General features: G+C 39.8%; 2 protein-coding genes across 11 annotated transcripts in view; one reads left to right on the forward strand and one right to left on the reverse strand.

Annotated features, from left to right (window-relative positions):
* Positions 1-18,255, forward strand: part of LOC120534111 (suppressor of tumorigenicity 7 protein homolog) — a 214,591-nt gene extending 196,336 nt beyond the window's left edge. For all 4 annotated transcript variants that reach the window (XM_039761388.1, XM_039761390.1, XM_039761391.1 and 1 more), the window contains 4 exons: positions 6,604-6,754; positions 9,409-9,501; positions 9,922-10,061; positions 17,916-18,255. In XM_039761388.1, coding sequence (XP_039617322.1) covers positions 6,604-6,754; positions 9,409-9,501; positions 9,922-10,061; positions 17,916-18,011 — 480 coding nt within the window. In that variant the 3' untranslated portion in view covers positions 18,012-18,255. The remainder of the gene's footprint in view (positions 1-6,603; positions 6,755-9,408; positions 9,502-9,921; positions 10,062-17,915) is intronic.
* Positions 18,256-18,603: 348 nt separating this feature from the next.
* wnt2 (wingless-type MMTV integration site family member 2) overlaps positions 18,604-26,573 on the reverse strand; it is a 33,413-nt gene continuing 25,443 nt past the window's right edge. For all 7 annotated transcript variants that reach the window (XM_039761399.1, XM_039761395.1, XM_039761394.1 and 4 more), the window contains exon 5: positions 18,604-23,111. In XM_039761399.1, coding sequence (XP_039617333.1) covers positions 22,882-23,111 — 230 coding nt within the window. In that variant the 3' untranslated portion in view covers positions 18,604-22,881. The remainder of the gene's footprint in view (positions 23,112-26,573) is intronic.

Below are 26,573 nucleotides of genomic sequence, written 5' to 3' on the forward strand. Positions count from 1 at the left end.
ATGCCCTTTAAGGAAGCTGACCGCCGAGGAGCTGTTTAAGGACTGCTCAGGTGGATTGGAGGCACGTGAGTGGCTGTTAGCTGGGCTATTCCAGTAGAAGACTAGCTCTTCATGTACAGTGTCATTCATAGGAAACAGCCATTCATTAGGAAAGACTTGCAGGGTGGGCATGTAAGTGGCCTTTAGTATGAGACTGCAAAACAAAGTCAGAAATTGGAGCCATGGAGGTCTCTATGCATGTTTTGTACAATGAATCAAAGCAGGGGATGGGAAAGTTGATTCTTAATGTCTTCTTTGGATACAGTATGTGTCATTTTCTTCTCCTTGAATTAAAGTAGGAGAATTTTAGGTGGCTCATGATACTTTTTTTTTTTTCTTTTAAATAAGAATTCAGTGTGGTGATTTTACCGTTAAATTACTTGACTAGTCTCTGAAACAACATATCCTTTTTCACATTCATTCATTCATCTGTCAAAAGCAGTGGGTATTATCAAGTAACATTGTGTTTATTGTACTAAATTTTTAAATTGTTTTTGTTGTTGTTATAAATAAATCGCATATAAATTACTAATAACACTCCCAGTAGAGACATGTCAAGCCCTCAACCACTCCCTGGAAAAAATGGAAAACAAAAAGTTGTCAGCTTGGCAACCTGCTTTAACTCTTTCACACATGAGCAGTTCCAGACATGTTTATGCAGCTTCAAGGTGTTTCTAGTCGAACCTGGAAGTCAAATGTAAGCCTCTGATGTGCGCCGCTTATGACGAGAAGAAATCAGATCTTGTATGTTGACATATGTGAAAAACAACACACTAATTTAACAGTTTTTTTTTTTTTTTCAAAAGAGATTTCTGTATAATTCTTTACTATATTCATCATAGCTAGGGAACATATTTGAATGTATGTGTGTCTGTATTTGTGTATGTGTTTGTTTTTTCCTTCTATTACCACTGTAGTTAAATTATGAGTAAAACAGGGTCCCAACAAAGGCAAAAATTCAGAACCTTGCACTTCAGAGTGCTCACATTTCGTATGAATGATGAGCTTGTAGTGCTAATATCGGAACAAGAGCCAGCCAGGTACAAAGAACTGGCAACTCCATGCTGACATTAGAAACTCACCTATAGCTGGAAGCTGTGAGTTTTCTCATCCTGTGCCATGCTGCATTTGAAAACCAGGAAAATGGCCATTATCATCTGAATAATTCACGTTGCTTGTTTTAGCCATTCATTTTTCCATCAACCAGTAAGTACAATTACTATTTAAAGTAGAAATTTGGGCTCTTCCATACCTCCCCCTAGGTGTGTCCATGAGGCTAAGTCAATGCAAAGCCCACCTTGAATTTCTTTTACTTTCTGTGACCAATATAGTCCAGTGGTTGGGATTCTTGGCTTTCACTCAGGCCGCCTGGGTTCATCTCCTGGTATTGGAAAGCTGTTTAGGGAGACAGTGTGGTGTAGTAGTGGTTAAGGTTTTAGACATCAAACACAGAGGCTGTGGGTTTACTACTGACACGGTGTGATCATGAGTAAGTCACTTGACCTGCCTGTGGTGCAATTGGAAAAACCAAAACAAATGTAACCAACAGTATCAATGTATAACCATCAGTATAAATGTTTTAAGTCGCCTTGGATAAAGGCGGTAGACAAATAAGTAAATGTAAATGTTATGGTTGTCCTGTGTGCTATTGATTGAGGATGACTACTGGGCTGTGTATCACTTGTTATTGTCAGTTTACTATAATTAGGTGATTTTAATTTTTTTCCTAAGTCTAAGTGAAATAAAAACTTCTATCACTTTGTGTTGTCTTTATTGTTCTTGCTTTCACTTATTTTTATAGTGTGCTTTTTAAATCACACAATGAAGCAGTGAAAAGCTGTGCTTGTGAAGTTTGACCCTTTTAAGTCACTTCATTTTCCTTGGCTTTAACAAATCAAAATATGTAAAAAATGAATAGAGAAAAAATATTGATTTACTTTGTATCATTTTGGTAAGCAGAATGAGAACATGTTTTATTAAAAGTTATATTCACAAATAACGGTCCGAAATACAATAAAACACAGAGAATCGGGTGTGTTTCTCAGGTGCTAATTAATAGGCAGACGTTTAATTGTGAGGGGCACCATTAAAAAGCAACAGTGTACAGGATATTTATAATAAGGCACACCCACTACATTGGGACCTTCAGGGAATTGCATTAATAAAGAGTGTGCATCTTCGGAGCAACTCTGTTTTATACATGACCTGTTAATGGCATATCTGTATAAAATGTGAGAGTAGTTCAAAACACTCTTGTAGATTTTCTCCAGTGTATTTATTTATTTATTTCTTTGTACAGTTATTAATTAATCCAAAGGGAGCAAGAAAACTCTTACTCCGTTGTTCTTCAGAGTTTTAGGTGCTTTTTTTTAACGCAGGGGTTTTAAATTCCCATCTCCTACCCTGAGAGGTCAACAGGAATCCATACCCTGAGGTGAGGCAATTTATCTGTTAGGAAGCTTTTTGTGCCTCAAGAATGCAGACCATTTTAAGTATACTGATGTGATCAAAGGGTGATAAATCTCTGTGTTTAGTGTATATAAACGCTCTGAAGGTCCTCCCGTATTTTGACCAATTCTGGGAGAATACATACTTAATACAAGCATTCTTTCCATCCTTGGAAAGTTGTTTTGATTTTCGTTTTTAAATAAGAACAGTTATATATATATATATATATATATATATATATATATATATATATATATATACACACATACATATATACACATACATATATACACAAACACCTACTTAAGTGACTTCAAGCTATGTATAACAGTTTGACACACAGTTTATAAATGACATGCTGTATTTAAAGTCACAACTCCAACACTTTGTAGAGAAAAATACAATTCAGTTTTATCTGGAATTAAAATGCAGTAATCTCTCCCCATGTGTCACTGCCTAGATGCCAAAACTTTGATGTTAATCCAACCCCAAAGCACTATGAAGGAATCAAGTCATACATTAGCTCTTCAGCACACTGAAACATTGCGCAGATCAAAAGCAGCAGCTTTAAAATAAGGATCTTGAATTGGAAATGTAAAGTGGAACTTGTTTGAAAATGAACACTTTGTGCACCTTAGTATTGGGCAAGAGCCTCATAGGAGCTTTTGTTTATCCAGAGTGTGGGTGACCAGCACCTGCAGAGAGGACAGCATGGCAGGTAGAAGGAAGGAATGAGAAATGCTCAGGTCAAGAGGCCACAAGTGGTAGTTGTGAGAAGGAGACTTGTATGCAGCACACACCCTAATCGCACAAGACCTGTCACGCCTGTGCTGGTTGTATATGTAGAATTTTTCAAGAGCTGGTGACCAGTGTGGCAGGTAAAGGTTGAAAAGTATATGGTTACTAGCATCTTTGAATTGAGACATATAGGCAAGATAGTTTGCATATACAAAGTAAATCTGAGTGGATAAGAAAATTGTAAAAAGGCTGTATACAGAATAGTTATGAAAACCAACACACTGCACAACTAGCACAGAGTGGACTGTAGCTGGCATCCCAAATTTATCCATCAGAGATAAAATAGACCTGACCAGAGTAAGGTTCTGGCATCATGTGAACATTTCCTTTTGGAAATCATTATAGACAAACCTGCCACAAATGCTTGGGTGATAGATGAGAGCTGAAATTTGTTTGAATGGTTAAGCTGCCCCTATGAATTGACGTTGAAAGTTTTCTGTATTATAGAATTGTTCTAATCTACAGTATGTGAAAATCTCGTGGAAGTAAGCCCTAAAAAAGTGGTCCTCATAACTGAAGGTTACCTTACACCACATCAGCCTGCATAAGCCCAGTAGCATTTCGAACACAAATTACATTGACATGCGGTCTGTGACAGATGTGATAATGAATGCAACAAATGACATCCAGTGTGTGCAAGCCAACTTCCTATGATTGTAGTAGTGGCTGGTGATCTGAAGGCAATGATAAGGCACTGTAGGTACTGGGAAGTGCAAACGTGGAGGCCTTGAAGATCCTCACAGTGATTACAGGAGTGCATTGAAAGATTTACAGCATTGTCATAGCCATTTGCCATTGTGTGGTCTGATTTTGGGAGGATGAACACTCTGCCTCATGAAAAGCAAAGATCCAGACTCATTCATTTGTTTGTTCTACTGAAAGATACATTGATGAAGCAGTTTTAGTCCCATAACCACCATGCTTCCAACTCCTTGTAGTAGTTTTTTATTTATTTATTTATTTTTTTACAGCAAGTCAGAGGTTTAGCCCTCATGGTTATAAGAGACCTTCAAACTTTTATCACTTGCATCAGGCATGATGGTTTCCAGGCAAAAAAAGGAGATCTCTGCTTCTAGGTGCATGTTTTCTTTTTGATGTTGTATTGCTAGGTTGGTGTCAAATGTGGGTAGTAAATTTCAAGCTGATGAGAGTTTAGAGTGTTCCATGCGTACAATAAGTGTCCTGTCATCCACTGATGGCACTGGGTCCACACAACATCAAGGCCAATCTGCCAGTAGTAACTGTAACCCCGACTGCAGAACACTGAGTGGATGTGGCTTTCCAGAAGTGGCAACTTCAAGCATGGATATGCTTGCTATGCTGTAGAATATTCATCTGTAAGTTGTATAAATATATAAAATCTCAAAGAGAACAGTGCAGGTTAATTTCAAAATATTTGTATTGAGTATGTCCAAATAGTCTTCTCCTGTTGGTACAATGACACAGCCAGACAACTTCCTTTAAATTCCCTTTAAATGTGGCATGACTGGCTTCAAAATAAAATCAAACTTGTCATCCTAGGATGATAGTAGGCACTTCTAATATCCCTAAAAAAAATTGAGATGCGCGTTTCACGTCTCGGTAACACCCATCTTTTAAGATCTCTAGCATCGCTTTGCTTCTGTAATTGTCTTCACAGTTAAAAACCAGGACTTAATTGAGAGGAGACAAGTTGGTTAATACTAGCAAATGGTTTATTTATCACTAGGTTTCATCCCTTGTGTGTAAATGTGAACAATATCTGTTAAAAAGGAGCATCTTTTATGTATAATGGTAAACATTTCTGTCTGTCTTAATTTTCTTTAAAGCTTTATCATTTGGACAGTGGCAGTGCAACGGTGAACATGATAGGTCAACTGCACCTTTGTCTCTTTCTGTCAGGGAGTAGCTTCTCTTCATAGTGGACTCTTTAAAGATATCAAGTAGCCTGTGACTTTTATTAAAGTGCTTGGAGAAAGACACCTTTAGCACATATTTACTGAATGAAAGTGCTGCACAAGTGGTCTCCAATATGCACCGGGTGCCCAGCACATGGTCACCTTGAGGTGAGCATAGCTGAGCTGTTTACTCTTAGACTGCACCTGGTGCTCAGTGTTCAGACCTACTCATCGGAGGGTCTCCTTGCATTATTGTGCATTGTTGTCTTAAAGACAAAAACTAAAAAGAACAAATTTACTAATAGATCCACAGTGCTGTCCTTTCTGTAGACTAAAATGAAAGGGAATGGGAAGGTGGACAAAAGTTTTCTTACATATTTAGTAGCCTAATACTTGTTCTAATTTAGTAGCAAGTTTGAAGGCAGCATATTTGAACATACAGAAAGTTAAGGTTTAAGGAACTGTTGCAGTCCTTTGTTTAGTTTTTTCCAGCATTGAAAATGCTTTCTTTAAAAGACCCTCCAGGACCACTAACAAAAATTTTTCACATTCTACTAACATAGACAAGTATAAATCATCCACCCATTTATATTTTTACAAACCCACTTTTCCTGAGCAAGGTCACAGGGAAACTGGAGCCCACCCCCAGCAGGCACTGGGCAGAAGGCAGGAACAATCTTTAGACAAACCAAAAGCAAGCACAAAATAAGGCTTTAGCTTGGTGGGCTAGCACAGTAATGAACAACAACCACCATTTTTGAGGAAAATCTTTTGTGCCATTCTTCTGCATTGTTTAGCTGAATACTCTTACATCCAGAGATCTGCATCAAAGTGACAACTTACAAAAGTTTGGTTAAAAAAGGTTGCTTATAAATTTTGGAATGTGATTCTTGACATAATGGGTCACACCATTTCAACAGAATATTGTGTGAAAACGTTCTGATGGCCTATGTGTAATACGCTGCTAGACAGTAATGACCGACAGAGTATGTTACCCACTGAAGTGCATAATGCATGCTGCACAGACAGCGCATCCATTCATGTGCAACTTTCTACGCTAGCTGTCCCATACCACAGACTGTACCTTTGTTTGTCTTAGGGTCTTAATACAGTCACGATTCAGAGAGGACAGCAGTAAACATGTGCAAGAAATGCTGGATCAGGTGAACTTGAATGTTTTTTGACTCTGATATTAAGTGCATTCCTGAACACTTTGTTCACTTCGTTGTTTTGTGTCAGTCACAATGATTTGTTTTCAGTTCTCTAGCTTGTTTATATTATGTATTTCTTCAATGTAATGACTTAAAATTTGTAAGCACTCTTATGTTGTAATTAAGACAAAGTAAAATGAAGACAATAAAGAGAGTAGGAAACTACAAGATGTGTTTCAGATCAGCACACTGTATCTTAAACGTTTTTTTTTTTTCTTTACCCCTAATAGTACCTTTTAGAAATGAAAAGCTTAATACTGCCACCAGAACATATATTGAAAAGAGGAGACAGTGAAGCAATAGCATATGCATTCTTTCATCTTCAACACTGGAAGAGGGTGGAAGGAGCTTTAAATCTTCTCCATTGCACTTGGGAAGGAAGTAAGTGGCTCTACATGAAGTGGCGCAGTTCCTGTCATGTATAACAGAAGCTGACTTGGTGTGTTCTGTTGACTTTTTTATTTCTCCCTCCATGGCCAGTTTGGAAGTTTAAGAAATTAAATAACATTACGGACAGCAGGCCCAAATAATATTGCCATTGTTCTGTTCCAAAAGGATGTGTGTTATTTTACGTTTTGTAGAATAGATACATTCAGTACAGTGAATTAAAGTTGAAAGAAATAAGAATCCCAGTGTATTGACAGACTGAGTACAGCAGCATATATTATACATAAAGGTGGAAAGTGATATTTCAAATAAAATGAAAAGGCCCGGGTTGAGAGCCTCATTGATAACAGAATGTGCTTTTTTAAGTTCATAGTGAACAAATCAGTCATGTTTTCAGCTGTGAATCTGTTTGGAATTTGTAGTACATCTTGTTTTTAATATTGTAGATTGGTTTGCACATTTATCAAATCACAGATTGAACAGGCTTATTTTTTATGTCTTATTTATAAAAAGGCACCATAGACGGAAGTACTTGCTTTGAGCTTAGACTGAACAAGATGAACAGCTTAAAGTCCATAACAGGTAGAGGCCAAGCTACAGCCTACCATTATTAATTGGGGGATTCTCCCTACATTATTTATGCTTTAATTCTAGAGCAACACTATAGAGAAGTGTCATGGTAGTTGAGTTGAGAGGTTCATGCCAGATGCATTTGAGTCTGTATGTTGCTACAGGCTACTTATGATCTCAGATCAGTCCTTGACTTGTCAGCTTAAGGTAGCCACGGTCTCAGTACCAAACTTACCAAAGAAGTCTATGAACCAAAATGTATACAGTGTAACAAATACCAAAAGACTGAGGCACACATTAGCCATGTTTACTTAACAGTGAGAAATACTAAATTCATAATTTGGAAAGCCTAATGGCCTTAATCATACTGTCTCTAAGATAATAAATGCTCATTAGGATCTAGACAGGAACATCTCTGATCATCTTCATGATCCCCCCAAAGAGAAGGTGCTGTCTTCTGCATGAACCTACTGTTTGTTTTCTCTTCCTGAAGGTTTCTGCCCATATTCCAGAATCTTCCCAGGCTTGTAGAATGTGGTGTGAATCTTCCCAAGACTTGCGGAATGCAGCACTCCCTATCCCTGAGTAACAAGCTGCTGCCATTCAGGCATCCACACCCACTTCAGGACAGTCTCCTGTCTGCTGCAGCACTTAATTTAGGTCCCTAAAATAAAGTGACTAACATAATATAGTCTGCAATGGCAGTACAATAATCATCTTTAAACACTGATGATTCCTGTTTACTGTGTCCATGCCGGCATTTGCTGAGTATGCTATATCAACAACACAACACACGACATCAAAGAATTTTTGAAATGAGAAGCCAGCTGGAAAGGACTTTTTAGGGAGCCAAGAGAAAATGTGAGGAGTGTTATCAATCAGATCACAGATAATAAAGAACAATGGAGGATGAGGTCAGCCTTGTTTTGACGCAAGCTTTAAAGTAAGCTCATTTGGGATACTTTTATATTTGGACTTGGCTAAAGACTGATTTCATTTAATGTATTAAACACTCAGCATTACTGTCATATTACTGTGTTGATTGTTTAATGTTATTGTGCTCTGTCTCCAGTTGGAGGATTATATTACTATTATTGCGGCTAGTTTTGATTTTATGAAAAATGAAGCACTGCAAATACTAGTTTCAATTTCTATCAGTAATGTTATTATTTGAAATAGCACAATGATTCCCTATAAATTGAAATAGACAGCCACCAGTATCATTCAACAAGCACTGCAAACCCCTGCTCCGTGATGTGTCCACAGCCAGGTTGAGTTTTTAATGCTGTTTAATTAACCGCGTTACTTGAGTCATCTGTAACTGAGTCTTTTATACAAACACCAATCCCTGCACTTGAGCAATGCCTTTTATCAGTGGCAGGCTATTGAGTACAGCCAAATTGAATAATTATTAATCACGTTGTATCCCATGATTTTTAGCTTCCCAGTGTTTGAGAAGTTGGCAGTTTTGAAGATGTACACACGCAACTTTTATAGTGATGCTTCTATTAAAGGGTCATTGTTTACACATTTCTGCTATCCCATCGTCTGTAAAGTGGGCTTCAGACAAGCACATTTACCTGAGAGCTGTTGTCTTGGCTCCTTGTTTTTTGGTTTTACCTTTTGACCTTCCTGGCATCATACACTGTGCTAAGCTTGGCTCCAGACTATAAAGGCAATCCAGTGACTAATGAAGCAAGTGAACAGCTCACAGCTTCAGTAGCCTACAGCTTCACTAAAACATTTCCTTCTAGTGAAATATCAGTTTATACAGTACATAAAAATAATTAACTACAAAGCAATAGTAGCATGGAAGAATGTTGACGAAACAATGTTTTAGTTTTAATATTTCAAACAGTATAGACTGTAGTTTCAAAGTAATCTAAACATACTGGAGATTTCTCACCAAGACTCTTAGGGTTTTTTTTTTAATTATTATTTATGGTGGAGTTGTTTGACAGATGTAGTAACCCTGCAGTTGGATATCAGTATATTTTCCCTAAATAAGTGACTAAATAGAGATGTTCTTTTCTTTTTGTTTTCTTTTCTTTTTTTCTTTTTTTTTAATCTTTTCACAGCTTTTCGAATGATCCCCTATCCTCTAGAAAAGGGTCACCTCTTCTACCCTTACCCCATTTGCACAGAGACAGCAGACAGGGAGCTGCTACCATGTAAGTAAATGTCCTTTCTCACACAGCATGCTGAGATGTTCTGGGGGCCAATCCGTTGTTTTCAAACCGCACATTTCACATTAAGCAGACTTAGTCCTTTGCAAGAACTCAAGAATATGCATGCCATGTTTTCTTCACTTAAATGTTCACATGTTTGTCTTACTGTTACACTTCCCTGTGATCTACACCAAGAAGATGCTGGCTTGGAAAATCAAACAATGTTATTTTATCATGGAGAGTGAAGTGCTTTTCTGGATTGTTTATAGATTTGATTTCCCAAACAAAGTCTCCAAAGTCCTGTTCAGTCTGCTTATGTTGAAAACTATTGTAAACACTCTTAGTCAATAATCAATAAAGTCATCATTCCTTGCCAATCCAGTCTTTAATGTGTCCTTTCTTTCTCCACTTTTTCCCATGCAGCATTTCATGAAGTTTCAGTTTACCCGAAGAAAGAACTCCCTTTCTTTATCCTTTTCACAGCAGGCTTGTGTTCCTTTACAGCGATGCTTGCACTCCTCACACACCAGTTTCCAGAACTAATGGGGGTCTTTGCTAAGGCTGTAAGTAAACTTACTGAATCCTGTTTTCTGCAGTAATCATCTCTGACTCTCCTAACATGCACACTGCTCAATGCCAAGTCTTGTGTTCTTTCTGTTCAGGAGGACTTCGTTCTTCAAGGTTAAGCTGTGGTGTCCCTGCTTGAGTTGTCTCCTGGGACCTGAGTGCTTCTCTATTATCCCAGTCGATTTATTTATCTTTTTTGTTTTGGAGTTGGCACATTTTTGTCACAAGTTTACTGTATCCTATTTTTCTGTTACATGACGATTAAAAACAAGACTGAAAGTAAAAAGACGGATATCAAATAAGAAAAAGAAAACTCCACCAAGTCATGTAGCATTGATCATGTTTGAGATTGTATGATCTCTCATCTCTCCTGAAAAAGGAATATTTCAAAACTCTAAACCATTCCTGTGTTAAGCCAAATGAATATCGTAGCGCCTGAAATCAGAATCATTTAATTTATGGTGTCTTTGCTCATTTTAAAAACTCCTTATTTAACTCCTAAATAGGGTAATGCAGGTCTACAAAATAAATGATAATAATGCAAACGTGAATCTTTTTTATTGGAGTCCCCTCAGTGCCAGACAATTCAACTCCGCGTGCCATTATGTATCCTCTCACGTATCTTTTATTGTGATAAAATCCTTTAATACATATTAGCCTCTAGTGCAGAAGATGAGTTGTGGATGCCCAATGCATATTTACAACTGGTGGTTAACAAACTAATTGTTGCAGACATGAAGGAGGCGGGCTAAAGTAATTATTACATTTTCAGAACTCCAGCTGGCAAATCACGGGTCCCTAATTGAAATGGTTACTGGTAATAAGCCACAATTTGTCTAATTGCTCAATGGCATTTAGTTAGCCACGAAGGGAGGATCAACCCTGTAACGAGTCCCACTCCAGACTGATCTGTCTGCAGCAGATGGCCATGTTCAAAAACATCTGAATGTATGTAAGCACAGAGATGAGCTTAGCATTCATGTGAAGGTCATTCATCTGTGGACCAGACTGTAATGACCCAGATGATCTGTCCATTTTGTGCACTCTGAGGGTCTCCATACACATGCAGTGACCTGTAGGCCCTTATCTGTTCTATCTGTGAGATCTGGTGTGCTTAACCTGCAGGTACAGCACTCTGTATAGAGGTCTAGAGTCGTGCAGGATGTTAGGGTGACTTGGGCAGGGTCATGGGCTATAAAAGCGTTCAGCTGCTAAAAGTACAGGGAAGTGTGGTTCTGTTTTACCTCATGAATCTGTAGGCATTTCATGCATTTGTAGCGAGTCTGCTGATATTACAATAATATAGTTATTGACAACTACTTGAATTTCTAGACTTAATGATGGTGATAAGTAATCTGAAGATTTTCCCATTTTCCACAAAATTCAAAGCTATGTCAAAATTGTATTTACTGTAACCAAAAAGAATTCCAATGATATTTGTGTTTTTTTGTTACTAACTGTGTATATATATATATATATATATATCATCATATTACTAATATTTATCTGCCCTTCTATCCATCCATCCATATGACTGTAGTGTCAGGTGGTCCGTGTGAACTTAACCATGTACTACATACAAAAGAATACCAGTAGGCAGTGACTTGGGTGCACATTTTGTACACTTGGGGTTTTTTTTTTCTGCAAGCAGCCAAACTTGGAGAATCCAAAGTGGATTATCAGACCAGCATCGTTGATTACCATGACATGCCACATGGACACAGGTAATGGGCTGCCTGTGCTACAAGCATTCCAAAGCTATTTCACAGCACAGTGACAGGTACTCCAGAACTGAGGAAAGCACATTTATATACCCACATAACAAAGACAACATTACATTCTTAAACCTACTTGGTCTAAATCTGGGTCCCTGGCTGGAGTCCATCCGGGAGGCATTGGGCACCAAGCAAGAAACAGCCCTGCACAGGGCACCAGTCCAAGGACTGAGCCCACGATTTGAAGCACTAACTTTGCCACCCTAACAACTGATATGACAAAGACCAAACAGTGAAACAGACTGACCAACATACCACTGAAGTAGCTAACATGAATTGAACAGCAAATAGAGAATTACAATTGTCAAGTAAATGTGTGCACCTTCTAAGGTTGGTCCCTTTCAGTTTTAGTGGTGTTGGCTGCTGCATGAGCATATTATATTACACTTTAGTAGGCATATAAGGGCCTAGTCTTGAATGATGTGGACAAACAAACACTAACACATTTACTAAAGGTCATTTGTGTTGATTTGTACGTTATGGCTCTTCCTCCTGTTGTATCCTGCCTATGTTGTTCTTTGGGTGACGTGCACACCCCATTGTCTTAACATATCTCCATTCATGAAGTAGGCCATGAAGTAGACTAATTTAAAAAGACCTTCTGCATACTAACACAAGGTTCTGAGATTGTCACGTGGCCTCCTAGGTGTTTTTAATTTCTCCGAGTGGACAGTTCTAGTTGCCTGTTTTGCTTCACCAGCTGTTCACGTAACATAATGTGCTCATTTGCCTTGTAATTGTGATGTGATGAGTTCATGTTAGTGGTGTACACCTTACATGTGCCTGAGGAGGTGTAAGGGTCTCTCAGACCATGTTTACTACAGTATTAAGAGAAAGATTAGAGACACCCCCGAAAAGAGGTGGGGAAGGAGATACCATAGATATCAGTGAAGGTGTTATTGAAGAGAAATGTAAGAAACAGCACTTGCTCTGCTGAGAGGCTGAAGATGCGGTTGCAATTCAGATGTCCACCATCTTCATTAAGCTGACCAACTAGTCACATCATGTACTTAAAAAGCTTGTTTCTTTTACCAGTTGCTGCAGTAATGTCAGACATTAGGAGTTTTTTTTAGCTTGTGTTCCCTGACTTAGCCGACGGCATTTCTCTGCAGTGCATGCCAATTCCAATCAATCAGTGCATGTCAACTTTCTCTTGATTTGTGGTCTTCTCCAGCTCAGCCAAGTGTTATTTTTGCTTTTGGTGGGTGTGGCTGTCTAGAATTATTTTTTTTTTCTGTGCAACCTGTGAGAGCTTCATAAAGCGGAGTTCCCTTTATTCTTTGATGTGACTTGTCACTTATGGCGCTCCTTTTAAAGATGTGTGCAGCATTGGCGTCCTTATTAGAAGAGGGCATTATTTAGGTAGAAATGACTTGAACTGGCTCATGGCAAATCTCCACCTGAACACATTTTGTGTGTTGCAACTGACATTTGCAAGAGTGAGATCAGCTAAAATAGAGGGCTTACGGTAATAACAATGTGTGAGATGCATTTTTCATAGAATCACATAGTAAGAGGATAAACAGAAAGGCTGGAATGGAAGTTAGTAGGAGAGTGAAGCAAATGGAGAAGTCACCACATAATCTAACTCCAGTGTATTAACAGAAGCTGGAGCTGGAAATGAATTGTGGGGAAATTTGAAAATTACATAAATGGTAGCGGCAGATGTAGTCTGTCTCTAAAAATGTTGAACTTTCACCGAGTAGCATGAAGCTGATTTCTAGTATTTTCTAAATATTTCTTTTCTTTAGTCCCTCTATTAGCAGTCCTTTCTGTTATTGGGCTGCCACAATCATATCTGAACTTAACGTATTTTCAGTTGAAAGTAAACTGAAATTTTCAAACTGTTTTTGTGCCACACTGGACATTTCTGGGTTTCTCTGATGGCCATCTTGTAATGGCACATCCCTTCTAAGAACATTCTGCCCTTATTGTTTGATTAGTTAGTTGCTGTTGTTGCCATTTCCTTTGTCTAATGCATGGGAGCCTGAAGAACCAGTCAGTGCTTGCATCTCCAATACCTAAACTGCACTTGAGGACTGATTTGCCCCTCATGTAAGCACTGTACAGCTCTCATTGTTGTTGGTCTGTATGCAGGCTCTCAGAAGGGCATGTCCACGTATGAATAGATACTACGGATCTAAAACGTTCAATGGGCAGTTATTAGTTCAAGTAATAAGCAGATCTTGCAGCATTAGTGTAATGTGCTCAGATATTTGGCTGGGGGAACAAAAAGCCTTTTCTCTCTGATCTTGTATGTAAAAAATACTTCATACTCTCTCCCTCTACAGTAATTATTAAAAATAATAGAAAGAGAGAGAACAAGATGTGTATATGTACAGCCTATCTGGCACCCTGTGTATTTGTGGTGGCCCTTGTGCTCAGTAGAGTGGAGTGCTGGCTCTGAGGCTAGGGATTTGTGCGAATCCCATAAACTCCAGAAGTGACTCCACTCTGCTGGGCCCTTACCCTGCAACTACTCCGTCCTGGGTAGGACGTTAACCTGCATCCAGCCCTGCAAGCAGGTCCTCCAACATGCAGGGAAAACATGGGGGTTTTGTGGCAGGATTGGCACTCCAGGCACAGCAAAAAAAAAAAAACTCAGAAAACCACAGCAGTGTGGTACTGAGATGTCGCCCGTTGCATGGCTGCACTCTGATTCTAATCCAGGTGGTCCGTCATGTGGTGAGTGCAACAACGTGCTGTAATCAGCACAGGCTCCCAGCCCCCCATCTCTCATGCTCAGCGCTTTTCGGATAGGCGAAGGCTCCTCATGAGTCTGAACTGCACACAGTGAATTCTGGTAGGTGACGGAGGAATGTATCAATGATTGATGTAATAGAACATTTTCAGACTCAATTCAAGGTCATAGGGCCACACATTACATCCATATGATTATTAATAAAATGGAACGTATGTATGCACTTCAATGTATGTATGTATGTATGTATGTATGTATCTGTGTACTTTGCACAAGCACCTTCTTTTATATATATTCATATTTGCACTTGTACACTTAACATGTCTCTGTGCTTACAATGCATTGAAAAAGTATTGGACATACTTTGGTTTTCTGCATTACTGTGTATTATTTTTTTTTTTTTTCAAAATGAGAAATTGACACAACATTGTTCCACTTCTTTAAATATTAAATACAAATTCTGTAGTAACCAGGGCCTTGTGTGATAAAGGAATGTGTCCCGCCACCTCTAGTTGCAGTAGCTGCAGCCATGCGTATGCCTGTAGTTTTGGATCAGTCTCACAGCAGTCCTTTTTACAGAATTCCACTTATCCTGATAGTTTTTAAGCTTGTTTCCCTTTTCAGGTCCAGCCATAACATCACAGAGGGGTTTAGAATACGACTGACTGGACTGTCTGACTTCATTTTCTTTAGCCACTCTGATGTAGACGCGCCTCTGATCAGTGCCTTGTAGTTTGACCCAGCTATGCTTCATTCACCTGAAAGAATTTCATAATATCAAGCAAAAATGAGGGTTTCTTCAGTCACTCCCAGGTCGTCCAGGTCCCCAAACTGTGACACCTTCACCAGCACATTTGACTGTTGTTTCGAGGTTCTTTCTGCAGTGTTAATGTTGGTGTCTGCTTCTCATTTTGACCAATTTATTTTGATGTGTAGTTTCAAGAGACATTATATGTTTACTGGCCAACATTCCCCTTTCTGCTACAAAATGCCAAAGCTTCTCATTAAATGATCTTTCCACCACAACTTACGCTGACCTTGACTGGCCATCCACACAAAATCTTTACAGGAAGAGTCAACGTTCAGTTTATCAGTGGGTTACTCCAGTGCTAAGGACTCATTCTTTGTGAAGTTTGTATCTATAGACTGCCATCCTGCTGCTGCTAGTCACTCATAGTTGTACATTTGGCGGTGAATGCTGGGATTTGTGACCCTTAAGCAGTTCTGCAGATGTTCCTTTACTTTTTGATCGATAATTACGTTTATATGCAGTCGCTGCATTGCTTCTGTCAAAGTCACACAAAGACAAACACTCCAGCTTTGCACTTTGCTACACATTCTCACACGATCACATACAGGCATAATTACTTTTTAGGGATGATTAAGTAAACTTGAGGAGTGCTTTAAAGGGCTTGCTTTACCTTTAATCTTTATCCAAACCCAAGTGCTCTTTGACCTTTGATTCATTGCCCATCTTCTGCACAATCCATATAATTTGGCCCCTATCCCTCATTGCCAGTGTTGCCATAATATGTCAAAAGTTGTCAGGCCTTTGTGTTGACAGCAAAGCAAAAAATTGTTAAGAAACATGCAGAAGTCAGCACACAATTTGCATTACACAGGAAGAATGCCAGGTGTTGGGCAATTATCTTCTCGCGAGCCAGCACTTTCTTTTAAGTTGAACGCAGGGCCTAACAAAAACAAAGGCTGAATGTGAGGAGGAGTGCAAAGCCATCAAAGTGGGCCGAGAGCGCCATACGTCCCCTGGCGCTGTTCCTTATCACTTAAACGGGTACTTTCAGTGTCTTTCTGCCATGTCCCCTGTAAAGCGCCGCACTAGTATTGTTTCTAAAAAACATTAAATGCCACTCTGCTGTGTGTGAATGTGGTGTGGTTTGAGCACATTTTGTGTTTATAGGGTGAAGTGGGTATTGCCCCAGAAAGTTCAGCTGAAATTAGTTATCACGAATAGAAAAATAGAAGATCCACAAACTCCTCTGCTGCTTCCATCACTTTGTTTGCAGAGTGCTGCTCAAGTCCAGCATTGCATAGCCTACAGAAAGTTTGTAACCGTTCCTCTCTGCATGGGGTAAGCCCAAGACAGTAGCAGGTGCAGGGCTGCCCCTTTCCTACTCGTGTATCATCTCTGTACACTTGTGAAATCATAAACCTTTAATGGGTGAAATGCGACAGACAAGCTTCCTACAGCAAATGCATACTGGAGAGGAACGAATTTTTGTGTCCGATGGAAATGTCAGCTCCTTATGATGCACAGCATGAGTGGCTTGGTGGGGCTGACGAGACGAGAGCCTTGATACCTGCTTGCACTCTTGGGATGACTGTTATTATTCGGTTTTCTATTCAAAGGCTCTACAGCCATTGGTATTCACTTAAATAACTGTTGGTGATTCAAGAAATTTAATCAGAATGAAAAAATGAATTGCATTACACCAAACATATGCCAGATGTTATTTACACTTGACGACAGGCAGACAGCATAAGGTGGCGTTGAGAGTGGAATTGGAGTCTTGGCACCAAAGCTAGGCCTTGGGCTACAGCTCCAGTTATCTGAACAGTGTGGTGAGCGATGTATGTAAAGTAAGCCATGTTGTCAATAAAAAAAAAAATATATGTGCTCTCACATTTGTTGTGTTATACAAGTTTGATTAAACCAACTTATACTACAGTGGATGTTAGAAAAGCAATGGTTAGCCAAAATCAATACTTGTACTTGCAAGACCACAGGGAACCCCAGCCTGAAATGTAAGAATTACTTGAAATGGTTTATTCCTATCCTGTCATGAATGTGTTTGGTTTGAGGGTCTGGCCTGACCTCCTCATTCCTATCCCAGTGTCAGTGAAGGGAAAACGTGTGGTTCATCTTCTGCCTTCCTATTGTGTTCTCCCCATGAGAATCAAAACAGCTTTGTTCTATATCTGAGATGCCACTTACAGCTTTAGCTACTGAAAGTTGGTGATTTTATCCTAATGGTGCCAAGAGAGTCTTCTAGGAGATCTTTCCTGCTCAGTGTCCACCATGCTGTGTTTCATGGCATTGCCTGAATGCCTTCTGGGTGATCAGTGAATGACAATATGACAGGTCACTCTGCTTTCACAAAGAAGTAAACAAAACAAAGCAAAACTAGGCCCTTGCACTGCATGATGGGGGCTCAGTCTTTCTGTCTACAGCATCAGAGGTAAGAAATCAAACTCACAGTTGTTGTCGTTGTGGGGAAGAATATGGGCTTTTGGGTAAGAAGGCCATAATGTCGATGCTCTCTTGTCCTTCATTCTACATTTTACTGGTCCTTGAACACTTTTTGTGCTCTTCCCTCTCTTTACTTACTCGTGTTTTCTGTGTTTGTTTTTGGCAGTTTCTCAGTACCCTGTTTGCACCACTAAACTTTGTGATGGAAAAGGTTGAGAGCATTCTGCCTTCTAGCCTTTGGCATCAGCTTACAAGGATCTAAGAAGACTAAAGGGACTTTGGTCAAGCCACTGCCATGGTGTTTGTGCCAAGATCATGTCACTTGTGGCCTACACGGAATACATGATGGAGAAAGGGAAAAAGACTGTCAATCAAATGACTTTTGTTAGTTCTCATGTAAACCTGTTTTTGTTGTACAAAAAAGGTGACGTTTAGTTCTATTATATTTTGCCTTCAGAAAGCAAAAACTCAGAAAAACAAAAATAAAGTTTCTTTTGTGTATTGCAGTAAGTCGTGTGTGTTTCTTCAGTAGCACAGGTTTGCAGTGCTTATGGCCTGTCCCTGTGCAGGCAGTTCATGGAATTCACGCTCCTCCAAACGGCCAGGGTTAGCCTTGGCAGTTCCCACTGTGCAAAATGTGTGATTTGGGGTGGATTGTGGTGCGTTTCCAACAGGCGGAGCACTGGACTGGGGTCTTGCCCCCACCCATTGCTGCTCATATCACTTATAGTGCCTTTTGTGCGTGACAGACATTGCTAGTGTGTGTGTTTGTATCCTTTACAATGCATGTTGCCTTAAGGTTTGGTTTCTACACATTCGATTCAAAATGTAGCAGATGTACACAGGCCGTGCAATGTGTGTGAATGCTTTACAGTTCTGGTTTATTGATAAATTAATACATTCAGTCTGTGATAAGTAAAAGTACACAAGAAAGATGGTAAAATATAAAGTAAAATATACATTGACCAGAGAAATGGGCACCACAGCAATCAGTTTTTGCAAAGAAGGCTAACGCAGAGTGCTGAAGTTCTGCTTACTGTGTGTCAGGGCGGGCCAAGCTAAGAGCACAAGATCTGTTCACTGACTTGGACGCGGTCTGCTCTGTGCTTCCTTTTGTAGTTACACTGACACTTCAGCCCACATACCAAACCAAGTCATACTACACTTCATGAAGTGCTTGTGGCCCGCCATGCCCCTGAAATAGATAGATTAAGCCAGCTTGGATGAGATGGCTGCTTTGACTCTTAGTTAAACGGTATGAACATGTGTAAATACTGACGGATCTCTAATGTGTCAAGTGTCACTAAGATGAAAGTCTTCATACTACATGCAAAGCTGGTCTACTGTGCATCTCTCCGTTATTAAATGGCACATAATACTTGCAAGGACATGCAGATTTTAGAATACTCGACATTATGAAAGCAGGTTCTGAATGCTCATCCTGGGCTCTTGTGTTTACTGTAACTGTTGAAAGCCAAAAATGTGTTTGGTCTCTTCACTCGCTAGTTCATATGAAACCAAAAAAAATAATAATAAATAGCCATTATTGTGCAAAGGTCCATAATAAGAACTCTAAACAAAGCAAAACATTACAGTTGAATATCTACACGCAACCTCCGGCTTTTTTGCATCCAGTACTTTAAACAACACTTGGATACAAAGTGTCGAGAGTTCACAAAAAAAAAGAAAAGAAGCTAAGTGCAAATGAACTGACAACCTTAAATAGATTTACAAAAAAAAAACATAAAACTGAGGTCTCAGCTAAATATTTATAATTTCTGGCATTTTGGCATGGATTGAGCTTTAATGAACATCCAACCTACATCTGAACCCAGTCCAAATCTGGGAGGCTGGCACCTTTTTTGGAAGGATTTCTTGTGTTTTGGGTGCCCCGTCTGTCTTCTGCACATTCTGGTTGGTAAACTCCATCCTGTGGGGGCTGCAGGTTTACATTCCAGCCAATATGACACTCAGGGACTAAATTATGTGTGGAAATGAAGCACCGTTTAACTTAATACTCGTTTTGTTTTTAGTCTGATTTTTCTAACTGATACTAACAAAAGTTGGCCCTCTTGTTGAGCTCATTTGCCGGATCTTAGTCTCTTTATTTGCACTCTGAGCACTTTTAAAGGCTCCAGCCAAGCAGCCATCTTCTGTTGAATGTTCAATGATGTGAACAATAAACCGGCTCTTGACATTCGTGTCGGGGTCCACACGGCTGAAGCCAAGCAGAGCCAGTGCAGTACCGTGAGCTGGGACAGAGTCGATCAGAATATCCAATATGGCACACATTTCCTAAAATGCTCATACCTTCTAAATCCAGTTCAGGGTTACTGGGGGCCTAAGCCTATCCAAGCAGTGCTGGGCACAAGGCAGGATGAGAAGCCACTCACACACACATCCACACACATTAAGGATACAGGAGGACAAGTGAAGTTGGCAGAGGTTAACCCCCAGAGACCTGGAACTAGGCCAGCCTGCCAGCAACGCTTACTAACGTTGTTCTTTGTGACTTACTGTAAACATCCCTGGCATGCCTGTTAGTGGTCACATCATGTCAAATCTCCTGGATAAGTTGAATGCTTACAGGCGTGCGACTCCCACTGCACCCTATATTGTTCTTCATGCTTAACCCAAACCCCTTGCTGCCTAAAAGATGGAAAACAAAAGGTAAGGCAATACCTTAGAACATATTTTAAATTCTTTAAAGTCTTCTTTCTTCTTTTTATCAATTGAAAAACTGAGCTTTGAATCCATGATTGTCTTTTGTTCTGGCTGAGTGGCACCAGAAAATGAAGAGGCTGCTTCTCTGTCTTTGCAATAATAAGGACATCGCCATCTTTATAAAGGAGCCCTTCTCCATCTACCAGGTCTGGGAATACTAAGAGAGAAATCCCCAATTTCATTCATATCTCATACGGACTGGAGCCTGACAGCGATATGTCTGAGGCAGTGCTTCCCAAACTCAATCCTGGGACTCCCTGTGGCTGCAGGTTTTTGTTCCAGCCAACTTCTGTTTTTAAGTGGACCCCCTGGCCTACTCAAGAAGGTTGCTGTTTGACACTTTCTGTGTTTTGGGTTCAACATAGAAACGTCAAAACAAAGTTTGGTAACTTAATTAGAATGTACTAAGCATTGAATAATTCGGGAATAATTTGTTTTTTTGTTTAATCATAATCCTAATTTTTATTCTGCTTTTCCAGGCGCTCTGCTTATTGAACTCATTCTTTGCTTATGAGCACACTGAAGTGTTTGCAGCCTTTCAGCATTCAGCGTCGTTTGCCACAATGTCTGCTCTGCATGTTGTTATACAAGTACAAAAACGGGCAAATTAATAGCAAAACAACAAAGGAGAGGTAAGCATTTAAAGCTACTGCAAAGAATACATGTCTTGTCAATGTAAAAATCACGCTAGAAGAGCAAAGAGACCAGATAATTAAAAGAGATCAATTAAGAGTTGAAATGGCTTACTGATTGTGTAATAAAAACCTGACAGTTTGGGAGCCACTAGTCTATCTATGGTGCTCATGGCCCACTTCTGCACTTCTAAAAGCTGTGAATTATAATTTTCTAGCATTTATGTTTTATAGTGTATAACAAGCAAACATGGAAGAGAAACCTCAAAGTCAAATTTCATGCCATCTCTGAACAATACTCAGGCGTGCAAGATGTGGACGCCTGACCTAAAACAGCACTTTGTGCCAGGGAGAAACAGGAGCGAATGAGTTTGGACAGGCAGACATTTAAGTGAGTATTAAGTATTTTCTTAATTCTCCATTAAGAAAAAAAAAAAAGCGTCTCAATGAGAGTAGCGGTATTCTCAAAGACAAAAGGCCGTGTGGTGCAGCCATGTCCTCAGCTTACTTTATGGTATTGAGGACTGCTCTGTTCAGCAGAAGAGTGGGTGCCTAAGCAGGACAACATGTTACTTGATTGATGAACATTAGAAGAGGCGGACTGGAGGCTGTGGGAGTTAAGCTGAACAAATCCAATGTGTTTGCTTTTACTGGTGTTTCTCTAAATACGTCGGGTTGAAAACGTCCCTTGGAAACATACATCACTAACCAAGTGGCCTGCGAGTGTTACTTGGGCTAACAATGGTAACCTAAATCTAAATATTCTTAATATAAATGTGGAATAAGAATGTTAACAATCCTCATGATGTTTAGCTTTTGTCATCACATCACTCAGCCCTAGTACTCTTAATAAAGCGGCCCTGTAATCGTTCACAGACAATAAAAAGCTGCCTTTTAGCAGTTAGGACCCCTGGCCTCTACTTTTGTTTGATTATTAAGGCATTGTGGGTTTAGTTCTTAACGAGGACTCCACATTTCTGGATTCTTTGTCTTTACTGAAGTGCTTGAACAATGCAACCAAATATTAAATTTTTTGAGCACACGCCAAAATTAAGAAATCAGAATTTAGTTGTGTCAGATGTTGAGATGGAGCATGTTAGTTTAAGGAAACCAAGCGCCATTGTAGTTGATGATCCCCTTCATTCTCTGCCTATGTGGGGTCTTCTGGCTGGATATCTGTCATTTGAACCCCCTTGGCATGACCATCAAAGACAGTGAAACAGACGACTAAACACATATCTGGACTTGACCAAAGCTGAAGGTTGTGATTGTTATGAAGAACTCTGTGAACATGTCCCTCCCTCTTAAGTGATTTCTTTTACACGTCGCTTCACTTGTCGTGAATCTCGGAGTCGCTGCATATGCTTGTTATGCCACTGTGAAATGTGAAGAATCTTGACCAGTATAAACCATTAAAGAGTTGCAGCATTACTGAGGGAACGCTCTGGCAGATGAGTTTGTTCATTCACTTTTTCTTCTTTAATTTGTAAAACCTCAGCCAGAAATTAACAATCTTTTTACTGTATGTATGAGTATGTTTTTTTTCTTTTGCTAAGACTGCAGTCCCCTTTCTTATTTTACTTAAATAAATTTATACACCATTCTAGAAAACAAAAACCAGCAAATCTGACAAACAGGAGAGTCTGGCCTCTTGAGTGCTGCTCCCATTTATACTCACACTCGCTATCTTATTTTCCAGCATTTAAAGCTCTCTTAACCTTAAATCTTTGTTGTTGTTTTTTCCTTTTGAGTAATAGAAGTCCAACAACAATCCGTTCAAGTTGGATCGGACCAGCCGATGTTCTTTTGAGCTTTACAGGTGTGCACGTCAATGGTCTCCTGGCAGTCTTTGCAGTGAACGGCGCAGCACCACTGAAATTTGCACTCACACTTTGTCATCCTGGTCACACGGGTCGTGTCATACCCTCTGCCACAGCACATGACTTCACAGCTGTCTGCTCCTCGCGATGTTCGATTGCATACCCGTCCAGCAGTGCCCAGAGAACCTGAGAAGAAGGCACAAGACAAGACAAAACAAAACTGAGTGCAGGCGATGATGCTGGTCCATGAGACCTCCCAAGCAAAGCAGGCGTGTGCTAGCACAGCTTATCTAGAAACAGTACGCCTTTACTGACAGCTCCTTTTACTGCTGAACATGCGCTAGTCCTGACTCCGGCGGGCCGGTCACGATGGTGCAGGCAGAGTGTGCCTTGGCCAACGAGCCAGCAGCAGCTCCTCACGGCCCAAAAATGCAAGATTGAATCTCGCTAACAGATCGGAACGAGGGGGCCACATAGCTAGCAGTTTAACAGGCCATCTCACAATGCCTGCAGCTAAAATGTCCATTTACTGTGCAAAAAACCAGCTCTTCACTGCCCAGTCAACTAATGAAGACTGCTAGAGGGGGCAATCTGTCCTCCCCCGAATCGCTTTTACAAGCTTCAGCGTCCAAAAGGCACATCACATATCGAGTGAGCCTCTGCACTGCTGCAGCTAATAATTCAGTTGTGTGGTGTAATCACAAACATTACTTTATTAAAAGTAGACACTTGAACATCATTCTTAATGCAGAAACACACACACACACACACTCTTATACACGTCTGGAGGACTCGCTGCTCGGTGCTATAGGAGAGTCTCAAATGCTGGCCTGGTATTTACTTTGCATTTCAATACAACTTTGAACAATACACTAAAATGTTTACCAGTAGGACAACTACTGTATGTAATAATATGGAATTGCCTATTATTATTATTATAATAAAAAAGTGGTGGCTGAGCTCCTCTTTACAATCAAAAACCCAACGCACTAGCTACAGCGTGCTCTGGGCTCGGCCACCTCACTCATGGTGGTATATTGTTACCAGTATCCTGCGGTGCATTCCTGGATTGTTTGTTTGTTATTTTCCAAGTGAGAGACTCTTTCTAATTGCCATCTAGTATTTCACCATTACCAGTCGATTGATTCCATACAGTGCATTCAGAAAGTGCTGCGACCTCTTCGCTTTTTTGAACACTCTATTTTGTTGTAGTTTTCATTTTAAACAGATACCATTTTTCACCATCAATCTACACACAAAAGCCCATAATGACAAAGTGTAAAGATATTTGCAAATATACAAAAAAAAAAAAAATCAAAAAACTGCAATCTTTCCTAGTTACTGTACGTAAGTACTCAGACCAACCCTTGCTGTGGCACTCCAAATTGTGGTCAGGGGCATCCATTTGTTTGAATTGTCCTTCAGATGTGATAAGAACTTGACTGGGGAGTCCATCTGTGGCAAACTGCGTTAATTGGACAGCATTTCAAAAGGCACACGTTTATAAGGTCCCACAGTCCATGTTAGGACAAAACAAGCCGAAAAAGTCCCCAGGGATTCTCTTTAGACCTTTATGATTAAAACTGCAGCAATCAAGGCAAGGGTATCAAAGTATTTCTAAAGCCCCGAGTGTTCCCCAGAGCACAGTGGCCTCAATATTCTTTCTGGAGATGGCCATCCAGCCAAGCTGGGTAACCTGGTAAGAAGGGCCTTGGTCACTCAAACAAGGCTTCAGAAGTCCTCTGCGAAGATAGTAGAATCTGTTGGAAGGAAGACCATCTCAGCAGTCCTCCATCAATCAGGCCCTTATCATAGTGTGGCTGAGTGTATTTAAAGGACTCTGAGAACAAGAGAGAGAGAGAAAAAAAAAAAAAAAAGAGAGAGATTCCCTGAGCTGGACTGAATGATGGAACACAAACTAAACTATTTGGATAGAACTCCAAGCGCCATGTTTGGCAAAGATCAGGCACTGCTTATGACCTGCCTAATCCCATCCCTATGGTAAAGAATGGTGGTGGCAATATCATGCTATAGGATTCTTCTCAGGGTAGGGACTGGAAAACTAATCAGAATTGAGAGAAGGATGAATGCAACCAAATACAGAGAGGTCATTGGCAAAAACCTGGTCCAGACAATCTCAGACTGGGGTCATGGTTCACCTTTCTGCACGACAGCTAAGACAACTCGGGAGCGACTGCGAGACAAGTCATTGACTGTCCTTGAGTGGCCCTGCCAAAGCACAGTTTTAAATGCCTAGGACGTCTGTGGAGAGACCTGAAGATGGCAGCCTACAGACGCTTCCCATTCAGTCTAACAGAGAGGAGAGGATCTGCCTGGAAGGAAGGAAGGAAGGAAGGAACAAACTGGCCAAATTCAGGTGTGCAAAGCTTGTGAGACTTACCGAAGATAACCTGAGGCTGTAATTGCTACCAAAGTACGGAACTAAGGGTAATAATACTTACACAAATCAGAGATTTCAGTTTTTATTACATTTCACTTTGTTGTTGGGGATTATATAGTGTAGATTGATGGGAAGCATGGCAAATGTATCTATTTAAAATAAAATCTAAAATACAAAGTGAGCCAAAAATGAAAGTGTCCCAATAGCTTCTGAATTCACTGTATACACTTAATTGAGTATTTTATTCACCACAGTTGCATTTACAACACTAAAAAAATTAAAGTGAAGTAACAAAGAAATCACTGCACCGCATAAACTAATTGATTAATGTTTCTTATGGTGTTTTCTGTATGCAGTGCAGTGATAGCTTTATTTTCATTTTAACTTTTTATGCAACAAAATAGGAGGGTCTCAGGTGATCAAAGATGAAAATTCCACACAATGCAGAAACAAGCGTTGGGTCTGTTTAATTTGTGACACCAGGAATCAAAAGTGGTGTTCTTCATTTCCTGCTTTACTCTAAACAAAGTGCATTGTTAGTCATTTTCAACATCTCTTTCAATTGTATTTTTCCAGCCTTAATTAACCCCCTTCAATTCCATCTTGAGTGAAGACGCTGAATTGTGTGCACAGTATGCTCGAGGCAACTCACAAAAAGTAGATTGCTAGTGATTGGATAACAGACCATCCTTCTTGCATACTATTGGGAACTGCAAGAATACTACTTTGTGATTGGTTAATCCACTTCCAAACACCACTGGCATTGTTGCTGCTTTAATAAAATGGTTCAACATTCAGTGAATGTTTTGTAGGAGTCTAAATCAGCCATTCACATGGAGATCTGGTTTGTTGCTGGAAGTATTTTAAGTAAAAACATATTTTAGACATTATGTGCAAACTTCGTTAAACTGACAAAACGTTTTTATGCACACGCAGTGAATCACTACAAGCAAGCAATAAAAGGAACAAAGTAAGCACAGCGTCAGTCTCTTAATCATTGAAATGAAGAAAGAAGCTGCTGCACACACATTTACTTTTCCCCCATATGGTGAATAAAATAAATCACCTATAAAAACAGTAAATTAAATTCCACCATGTCAAATTTCATAATAGATAATTAAATGAATTAAGCATCACTACTTTATAGGAAAGTCACCTTAATTACAAAATGGGGTACCAAAATAACATGCAGTGACAGCAGCTGCAAAAAGCATTTACAAATTACCTAAAGGACTGCTACATTATTA

Source organism: Polypterus senegalus, chromosome 8, assembly GCF_016835505.1.
Source record: "Polypterus senegalus isolate Bchr_013 chromosome 8, ASM1683550v1, whole genome shotgun sequence".
Lineage (NCBI taxonomy): Eukaryota > Metazoa > Chordata > Cladistia > Polypteriformes > Polypteridae > Polypterus > Polypterus senegalus.